At 33.9% G+C, this 10,494-nt stretch overlaps 1 protein-coding gene across 5 annotated transcripts; it reads right to left on the bottom strand.

Moving 5' to 3' along the window:
- Positions 1–861: 861 nt before the first annotated feature.
- Positions 862–9,131, bottom strand: LOC107905330 (increased DNA methylation 1). Of its 5 annotated transcripts, none has more exons than XM_016831962.2 (23): positions 8,885–9,131; positions 7,878–8,793; positions 7,694–7,765; positions 7,385–7,589; positions 7,171–7,279; positions 6,234–6,326; positions 5,986–6,078; positions 5,699–5,791; positions 5,432–5,524; positions 5,261–5,342; positions 5,123–5,182; positions 4,989–5,041; positions 4,736–4,902; positions 3,799–4,009; positions 3,597–3,654; positions 3,414–3,470; positions 3,047–3,292; positions 2,199–2,263; positions 2,033–2,089; positions 1,853–1,946; positions 1,398–1,538; positions 1,131–1,298; positions 862–1,020 (listed from the first exon to the last, which is right to left on the bottom strand). In XM_016831962.2, the coding sequence occupies exons 2-22, from the start codon at positions 8,763–8,765 to the stop codon at positions 1,143–1,145; spliced, it is 3,093 nt and encodes a 1,030-aa protein (XP_016687451.2). In that variant the 5' UTR covers positions 8,766–8,793; positions 8,885–9,131; the 3' UTR covers positions 862–1,020; positions 1,131–1,142. The 5 variants fall into 5 exon arrangements, with proteins under 5 accessions (XP_016687451.2, XP_016687450.2, XP_040970996.1 ...); XM_016831961.2 differs by having other exon boundaries at positions 1,147–1,298; XM_041115062.1 differs by having other exon boundaries at positions 862–1,298; positions 8,688–8,793; positions 8,885–9,130.
- Between the last annotated feature and the right edge of the window lie 1,363 nt (positions 9,132–10,494).

The raw sequence follows: 10,494 nt of genomic DNA, 5'->3' as shown, positions 1-10,494 counted from the left end.
ACCAACCAATTCCGATCGATCCAATTCAATTCTACCAACTAAGTTTTTTTTTTCCTGTTTTAAATACATCTAAAACTAAGTTTCAGAACAAAATGAGTCAGCTGACTCTCAAAATCAATTTATACTTGCTAAAATACCCTTCTCTCAATTATATAAGTAAATTTTCAACTTTTGATTTTAAAAATACATAACATAGTTTTATTGTAATCACAATCTCATTTTCATTAGAGATTATTAGACGTACACTATTTATTTCCGTATAAATTAATATAAGTTCAAATATGCCACAAAAACATTTACTTTTAAAATTTATAAACTTTTAAATTACACTTTTAATTTCAAGAATTTAATCCTTCTTCTTTTTATATTAATGCTATAAATCTTTTTAGAATTTGTTGGAGTGATATTTTAAAATAAAATTACTGAAAAAACTCACTTAGTAGCCATATAATTAAAAAAATATAATTAACCTAAATTTAACAATGTTAACCGTTGTATTTGAATTTTGAAAAATAAAAGACTAAATTTCTGAAAATAAGAAAAAAAGGGACTAAATTCCAAAATTTCAAAAAGTATAATAACTTGTGGCATATTTTAACCATTAATATAATATCCAAACTTTTATGTAGAATTTCAAACTTGACAATACAGATCAAGGCAAGATGCAAGGTCGAGGAAGGAGCCGAGGTCGGAATCAAATGCTAAAGCATTAAACAGGCAAAACCGAGTCGAGTCAGGCCGAACCTAAAAACAACTCACCTTGTCGTGTTGCCATCCCTAATTATGACAAGTCATCAAAGACAAAAGGTACTTAAGGCCACATATCAGATATAAACCAGAGATTTTTGTGCTATGTGATAATGGAAATAAATGCATGGTTTGCTTCAAATTCATTATGCTAAAGAATTCAAGTTCTTGTATGTGGCAGGGCTGTTTCGTAATAGTAGGGACCTGTAATGGATATTTTAACAGCATTTGGTTCAGTTCACAAATTGAGCTCCACTTCTTTATCATCTTCACCTTAAAAAGTGACAAACAAAATAACACAATTTATGAAACTTCAATTATCTATCTAATTCCGTGCACAAATTCAATTAAATTTAACATTTAAAAAGAAAAAAAGAACACACAAGTGCATTTCCTCACTCTAGAAAATAAGATCTTCCTTGGTTCATATGTTTGTATAATTCCGTGCGCTCGATGCTGCTAACGAGTTGATCGGTTGGAACTTCTTTCTGTAGCATTGAAGTTCCTTGGAAAATAACCATCTGGCAGCATGATTTTCTATATTCACTGAGCTGAAACACAAAGGAAATGTAATGTTTTCAGAAACATGGCAGTTGAATTAGATAAAAGGGGGGAATACAAGCATGACTATGATGATGTTATTGACAAACCTGGTCGGGTCTTAACTTCTTGAAACCGAATTTATCTGTCCAGATTGATTCAGCTTCTTCGGCAGCTGGGAGAACGATATTTTTTACATTCAAGAATGCCAACAGCTTTTCAATACAAGAGAATAACAGCTGGAAGTATCCCTGTATGGTAATTTAGTTCCAGTAAATCAAGATTGAAGACATGATATCAGAACAGGTAAAAGATAACAGCAATATGCAATCAAAGCTCTAATAATTTCGTAAAATCACAGAGGAATTTACGAGATGTGTAGGAAAAAGCAACTCCAAGTGTGTTGGCAAGAAGAATATCTTCAGACTGTTTCGTGGAATTAGAAAAACTAGAACAGTCATCAATATTACCAAGCCAGCAATTGAAAATCCAAGTAAAACTATTTAAAAGAGGTAGGAATCGCAGGCAAAGATTATAAAGACAAACTTGGGTCCATTAGCCTCACCTTTCCATGGTTAGCAATGCTTGTAGCAACTAAAGGAATTTCAGCAATTTCTTGCCCAAAAACTCGAATTATTCCAGCTGATACAACGAATGAGCTGCAACATTATCCAAAAGAGAATATTGTCAACATTCAAATAGCAAAAGCATCTAAAGCTTTAAATGTTATGCAAATACGTCTTACTTAATTGTCAATACAGCACAATACATTCCTCCATATTCTTGGCCTTTTAAGTTCCTTCTGTAAGAGAGAAGGTAATACAAGTTTGTCAAAAAAACGGGGGTGTATATATCTACAACCAGCAACATCCAGCACCAAAAGAGAAGAAAAGAAAAAAGCTCATGCTTACCCATAAACCATGCACGGGATAAGGTCCCTCCCAGTTGCTGCATCAACTATGGGGTTGAAACATTCCTTGACCCAAACAAAAAAGAAAAGTTCAGTGAAATAAGGTAAGCCATGGCTCGATGCATCTTTTATGTTTTGAAAACAAAAAACATAGCCTCATCAGAGCCCCAAAAGGCAAAAATTATCCAACACTGCTAAATCACAGTTCTGAATGGAACATGCAAATCATGGCGGCTTTGCTAAGCAATGCTTCAGATTGGCAGGATAAAACCCTGGTTAGATAAGTCTACCTGGAAAAACACACTTATCATCTGATATCCCCAAAAACCTTTAAAGAAGTCCATAAACAGAGGCATCAAAGCAAAATGCATCCATTTCTCAATCCTTTTGGCTTAAATGCTTTCAAAATGTCTAAATTGTACACTTATGTTCTTTTACAGAATATAATATTTAATGGGTGAAAAATTCCACCATAATAATATCAAAGCAAGGTAATATTAAGATGCCTCGAGATTTTACAGATAATAGAATAGATAATGCTAAAAAGTATATTAGGAAAGAAAGAGATGAACATATATTAACCATATAAAGTTATAAGCTCAGTATTTCGGCTTCCCCAGCCACTTTAGCAGAAGGGAAAAAAGAAAATTAAATGATAAAAGAAAGAAGATGACTGGCATAAACGTTAGTTACAAGATACTGATGTTTCCATGCAACATCCAACCCAGAAAGCATACTTGGCAAATAAAAACTCGAAAATAAACCTATAATAATTGCAATAATTACAGAATAGCATTGCATGACTACAGTTTATCAATATTGGCAAAATATAACATGAACAATACTTACATGGAAGATACCAACTGCTTGAGAAAGCAACAATCTAGTTTCAGGAGAAGCGAATTTGCCGCTAAGAAGCCTCCATCTCACATCAATATTGATATCAGCATCTAAACCTTTTTCCACATATTTCTTCTTTAATACATCCAAAAGGGAGTCAGGGAGCCTTTCAGCTCCATGAATGAGCAACTTCTGTAGTGTAGAATGGATCCTACCGCAATCTGAGCAGCAAAACCACTTCCCTTTCGGTATTTCCTGTTGTACAAGCAGCATCAGTATTTTCATCCATTAACAGATAATGTGTCCAACAGATAGGAATCAAGAATTTCATATTTAATAATCAAAGAAAAAAACAGTGACAATAATGCATACATACCCTTAGATCAGCCATTTTATGAGTCTTCAAACAGCCAATATGATATTCTTTCTCACACTGATACAAAATTATTTTTAAAAAATAAATGAGCACATCAGCGAAAATGAAATGAAAGCGGGGGGATTTTTATCAGTGTTGAAGCCCAATGCAAAGACAAGATGAAATAAAAAATTAACATTATACCTGATCACAAAGTATAACTGTCCGAGGACCAAATCCTGATTTGCTAAAATCACATGCCCTATATAAAATAAAATCAAAGAAGGACAATTTCAAGCCAAACCAAAAGGCATTGGGGAAAGAACTAAAGAAATTTATGGAAATATCGCAAATGCAAACTGTAAACAAATAGGCTTCATGGTTCATCGTTGTGTGTACTCATAACCTGCATAATGCGCATCCACTAAGTTCTGCCTCAATGTTTTTCACAATTCGAATGCATCTGCTGGTTATTTGTTCTATAGCATCAACTCCTAAAATTCTTCCAGCAGCAGCAGCATTAGCATTATGCTCTGCACATTTTTCTCTCATAAACATGTTCTGGCAATATTTGCAGTACCAGCGACCATGAGGAATTGTTGGCAGAGAAGCGCATTCTGCATAGATCAATAAAGTTCTACTCAATAACAATCAGTTAAATCAGAGCTGGAAAACTAATCATCAGAGCCAACTATTAACAGTTTTAAAGTTTAAAACAAAAGAACTGAGTAAAGTAAATCTTTAAAGCAAAATGCAAATGGAAACATCTACAAACAAGCACATAAGGGACAAAGCAAGAATACATTTGTGTTAATATGCAATGCCACTGACTGAGTCATCTCCCATCAACTCTCAGCCTCCGGTTATCGTCTAAATGAGTTGGCCTTTCATCCAACTCAAACTCCACTTCTGTTTATTTCCCTCTAGTCCTACCCTTTTGAATAAAACATTCCATTTAAAAAACATGCCGCACATTTGAGAAATGCACTTTTTTTTTTTCTCCTTATTACCTTCTCTTGGTAAAATATATAAATTCTTTATCATCTATATAGGCAATGCCACAAATCTAGTACCGTAAATCTCAAGCATATCAGGCACAGGAGTGGAGACCTCAGACCTTAGGGCTCAGGTCACTCAATTATCATTCTTAACAACACACACACACACAAAAAAAAAAAAATCACTGCTCCAGATCAATCCCTAAAACCCCAAAGACAAATAAGTCTCAAACTGTCCAAGCAAAATACCACCAAATATGAGCTATGAAACCAATAAAACAAGATCAAACTATTCCATCCATGCATTTCCTGATTATAAGAAATTCTCAATATTTACAATCAAACCTTTATGAAACGCCCTTGGGCATCCATCGCAAAGCAAAAGATTTCCACCATCAGCACAAATGATGCATGCAACGTCATTATCCTTTGCAGAATAAAGGCGTCCTTTTGAGAGAGATATTGCCAGTTCATGCAGAGACACCCCATTAGACGTGTAGATGTGTGCATAGCTGCCAAAATACACAAATATAATCAAGATATTTTTAAAATAGTAACTTATGAAGGAAGCTGTAAAGCATCTGATATAGAAACATACGGTTTCCGACGAGAAGCCCAACCAGCATGAGCTTCAAACTGTGAGGGGCTAACCTGCACAACAGAAGGAATAACATAAACAGACACAAAATGCAATTTTGAGAATTTCAAGCTCAAGCAATAAAAGCACAATACCTCACAATTGCAACAACGACAAATTATCCCAAAGCCCTTTTTGTAACCCTCAAGCAATCTCTGCCCATTAAAATTAATCACACTTTACACACCACTGATATATGAAGGCATAAAATAAATTACTTTCATCTCAATTACCTGTCCACGGGCATAGTATGCAACTTCAGTCCCATCAGGCAGTCCATCTTCCTCGAATACCAACTTATGCAATTGCTGATCCCTATAGAAAAAAGATTTCAAAAACAAAGGAGATTCCATCAGAAAAGGGAATTACAGCTTATTAAAGAAATATATTTAAGAAGTACCAACTTTGTCGTCTTCTTCCATTGACTTCCATAGGGAGAAAAAATTGGTGATGAGGCACCTTTGAATGTCTTTGACATCAAAACTGGTTTCACCGCCCTGAAAACCAATAAAAGCACAAAAGACACAAAAGGGGAATAACTATGAAGATGACCACGGACTCAGAAGAAGCTTCACTAAAAACAGATCCTTGTGTCTCAAACCTTACAGGCATAGAACAACAGAAGTTTGAAACCGTCATAAAATGAAAAAAAAGGATAAAATGATACTAACTTCTTTTTTGTTCTCCAATGGCCCTTATCTTGTGAGGAAATATGCACTGGAGCACTCTTCAGGGACTTTGTGAATAACCCTGGCTTTGTTAACCTGGAAACAACACAGACAGAAGTATGATGCACCAACTATAAACCTACAAGAAAAGGAACACTATTTAAAGTTCAAACTACCACCTAGAACTACTATATAGCTTCCAAATAAAACAATTCACTTTCCATGAATGGAAAGAAATTGGCTAAAAAAAGAATTATGTGACAGCAAATGACAATTGTAAGGTCACCAACTTTCTTGTTGTCTTCCATGGACGTCTATTTTGTGAAGAAATAGATGATGAAGAACACTGAGGTGAATTTGATGTCAAATCTAGCTCCGATGACCTGAAATAATGCAGGGGTATACATGATAAAAGGCAGTGAAATATTAAAAAGAAAAAATCATCTTACTTAAATATATTGGCATGTTTATGAGCCAAAAATGATAGCAATAAATGGCACAGAAAAAGAATAAAGAAGAGATATTAAGAGACACTAACTTGCTTGCTTTCTTCCTTTGACTTCTATTTTGTGGAGAGATACTCAATGGTGAACTTACAAAGGACTGCAACATTGAAACAGGTTCTTGTGATCTGAAACAACACAAAAATAAAACATATAAAATAATAAATTTAAATATAAAGTATTACCCTCGGGTACTAACTGATAAACATTAAGAACAATTATATCAAGCATAAACAAAAAGCTAATTTCTTGTCACATTCCATTAACTCGTGGATTATGGAAAGATACCCATTGAAGCAGTTCCAAAGGAATGTGATTTGCAATAAAACAATGCAACCATATAAAATAATGTATCTACACGTTACTACTAGAAACTATAAACAAATGTCACTCTAGCATTACCTTACAACTTCAGTTACGTTAAATTTCATACAGTAAGTCAGTTTATCCCTCCAAAAGAAAAATGAATAAATTGCATTTCTATCAAGGAGTACACATGCTGAACAAATTATCAGTCAAACAAACTTAACATGTCACTTTTTATACAATGCATCAATCAATTAAAACTGAAGGGACAATCTAAAAACCCAAAAAATGTCATACAAATAATTGAATCTAACTTGCTAGATTACAAATTTGTAATAAAGTTCTAGTTATCATGAAAAGATTTTGAAATTTTCAAAGTAATTGCAAGGATCATAAGTCATAACAGTGCAATTGTCAAACAAATAAAATATTCAACTAATGACAAATATTAAGGAAGTGAAACATTTTTATTTGCAAGGATATTTTACAAATAAAATTTGTAACTGATCCTTTGTATCTTCTACAAGTGAAACATTTTTATTTGCAAGGATATTTTACAATTAAAATATTCAACTAATGACAAATAAAATTTTAAAGTAATTGCAAGGATCAATTACTATTTATTAGTTTCATTATTTTACAAAACAATGCTTAAGGAACGCATACCTGGTTCCAACACTGAGTGAACTCATTGTAATGCACTGAGATTTCTTCAACTCCACACATGAATTGCAAAGCGGTCCTACTTGGCCAACATGTATTACAGGAAATGATCCTAGAATCAGGTGAATGACAAAAAGAATAAGATCTCAGTGAAATAAAAATATTCTGGTTACTTGCCTCTGTCAATAATAATGTATTTAATAAAACAAAAGGTGACCTTTGCATCTTCTACAAGTGAAACATTTTTGCTCAGGTACAGCTCTAATGATATTTTGAATTGTTGCTTCTAATGTATGCAGAGGTCCTCTCCTGCATGCCCGCAATACCTCAAGCAAGCTCTTCCCATTTTCAAAGCAGATATATTGAGCTGCTCGTTTGTATTGTTTACAAGCATGAATCTCAAATTGGGAAGGTGGAACAACCTAACATAGGGAACAGAACAACAGCAAGAAGATCAATAACAGCAATTATTAATCACAGAGTTATACAGAATCCAAAACTGAAACCTGGGAAAGCGGTTGCTTACTCTGCGCCCTTTACACAAGGAACATGAACACAAAATTCCTCCATCGGTAATGATGCCCCGAAGACCAGCTGTCTGGAATTAATATAAAACTAAGCTACACACTATATTTAAATTCCAAAGAGAAACAAAAAATTAAAGGATATATTCAAAATTAAAAGAAGCAACGGCGGCAGCCAGGAAACACCTTACTACTAATTGTACCCATGTAAACTACTGGAACCCCATCAAGTAAACCAGTGTCAAAGAGCTCTTTAACAGTCATTGGGCACTTATTAAGTGAGATCTTTTTTGACATTTTCAACTCCAAATTCTTCCTAGGAGTCGTCAATCCACTTTCTTCAGCTGCTTCTTCTCCACCAAAAGTTGAAACTAACACATTTTCAACATTCTGCTCTTCGCACACCAAACTTTCTTCTGTTTCAACCTTTGGTCTCAAAAACGATTTCTTGGGCCGCCTCAGGGTCTTCAAGAGTAAATCATCATCATCACCGTCACTACTGTCAAAACCTCTTTTCTCTACCAAATAAGTCTCGAGCTCATCCATAGACTGACTAGATTGAACAACACGCCTACCATCTATTCCAATTGCCTCAACTACCAGGTTCCCTACGATGGCATTTTCTCCAATAGTATGGCTTTCTTCAACCAAAGCCTCTATAAGTGGACCCCCTTTGACAATATCTCGAACAACTAAGCTCTCATCAATCACATTTTCTACTACCACCTTATCCCCTGCTACATTTCCATTTCTCGATCTACCTTCATTCAAATTATTGTTTACACCACTTGTGTCAGCCAATGTTTTATTCTCCTGATCCTCGTCAATTAAAGACACTTTAACACCATTTATCGGTTTATTAAAGACCTCGAGCTTTTCGCTATCTGAATTCTCAGAAATACGGCAATTAATTCTCGACTTTTTAACTCGAGTGTATACAATGTAACCATTCACTTGAGTATTATTAACTCTTTTATAACTACTACTAGAACTCGCCTGAGTTTGAGACTGAGTCACTGCCTCCCGAGTTTGACCGAGTGAGCCATCCAATCCGTAATCCAACTCTCGCTTCATGCCTCACTCACTTCACTCACAAAATCCACTAAAGTTCACAAAAAAATGAAAAAAATCAAATTAAAAAGGAAAACGAAACGGAACGAAACATTTAGCAGCTGTAGAGAGAAGGATTTTACCGATTAAGATCGTATAAAGGCCATGAGAGGCTTTATTTTCTCGAAAGAGTTTTTGGAGGGGAGAGTCAAAATGGAAGAGTCCGAGATCGGATTCAACAAAATTTAGGGTTGTCGATTAAAACTCAATGGATTTGAAAGAGAAATCTATTAATATTTCGGGGGATTTTTTCTTCTTTTTTCCCTTTCGTGTGTTGTTAACCGACCAGCGAAAGAAAAAGGAGATGTGGGATTGTCAAGGGAACGGAACGGAGGGGCAAATGGCAAGATATAAAACAAAACGGAGAAAGGTTTTAGGAAGGTCAAATTCTGCTACTCATCCTTGTACTATGCTTAAATTGTACACTTAGTCCCTTTACTCTATTTTAGTGGTGCATTTTTTAATTTTTGAAATTTCAGTTCTTAAGCAATTAATTTCTTATATTTCTGAAATTTTATGTAGTAAACATTTTGTCACATGTGTTATGACTTGTCAGCTTACTAATTATGCATTCAAAAAAATCGCATTACTTTTGTTAGTTAAAATTTTAAAATTCAAAAGGTATTAAGGACTAATATGATCAAATTAAATAAAAATAGACTAAATCTAAAACTTATGCATGGCATGAGGCTAATAGTAGAATTTATCGAATAGATTTAACTACAGTTGTTTGAGGCAAGATTGAAATTTTCAAAACTCAAAAATTGCAAGGATTAAATTTGACCAAATTTGAGTGTAAGGGTTAAATTCACAATTTACAAATAATACAAAGACTAATAGAAAATTTTAACGTTTTAGGAATTTACGATATTAGCCATACTTGATTTTCTCTTGCGGCTCTAAAGAAGCAAAATAGCCCTTACTGATTACGAAGGAGATTATGGTCAGGCCTGTTGGTTTCTGTTTGTTGAGGCCTAGTAGACTTATTCTTTAAAACCCAATAACATGCTATTCTTTTTGGGTTAAGGTTTTGAGTTTAAATTCATTTTTTATTTTACATTTTAAATTATTTTTAAACCCTCAAAAGCTTTAATTAAATTACACATTGATATTACGCGTTTAAATTCACTCAAACTTGCAATCTGACGTCTAAGTTGAATTATGGTTGTCATGATGGATTAATATTAGTTTAGAAAAAGGGCTAAAGAGAAAATACACTCAAGACGGACAACATATCAACAGTATATGTACTAAATAGAATAAGAATGGATGTCAATAGATTTTCCTACCATGTTTACACAGAGAAATTCGGCGCTTGCTTCCTTGGAGGCTCGAACTTTAGTGAATTCTATGAATGAACACCCCTTAACTATCAAACCAAAAAGAGTTCATGAGCATGTGATCATCGACCTCTCTTTCTTTTTGGAAATGAAATAAAAAGGGGAAAAAATAATGCTATTTGTCTAAGGTGGGGGATGTGAGGTCATTTGTTCTTTATAGCATTTATCAACCGTTAAAAGGAAAAAGAGACATGACTATCACACCGTATTCATCATTGTTTTATGATCTTGATTTTATGGATTTTATCCTTATATTTTAATTTTTATATTTTTCGAATAGGTCAATTTAATCTTTATAGTTTTCAATCTTCGAAATTTTAGTCTTGACCCAAATAATAGTAGTTAAATCAGTT

The sequence above is a fragment of the Gossypium hirsutum genome, chromosome A01, assembly GCF_007990345.1.
Source record: "Gossypium hirsutum isolate 1008001.06 chromosome A01, Gossypium_hirsutum_v2.1, whole genome shotgun sequence".
Lineage (NCBI taxonomy): Eukaryota > Viridiplantae > Streptophyta > Magnoliopsida > Malvales > Malvaceae > Gossypium > Gossypium hirsutum.
The sequence above is the reverse complement of the archived record's forward strand: the minus strand, read 5'-3'. Positions and strand labels throughout refer to the sequence as shown.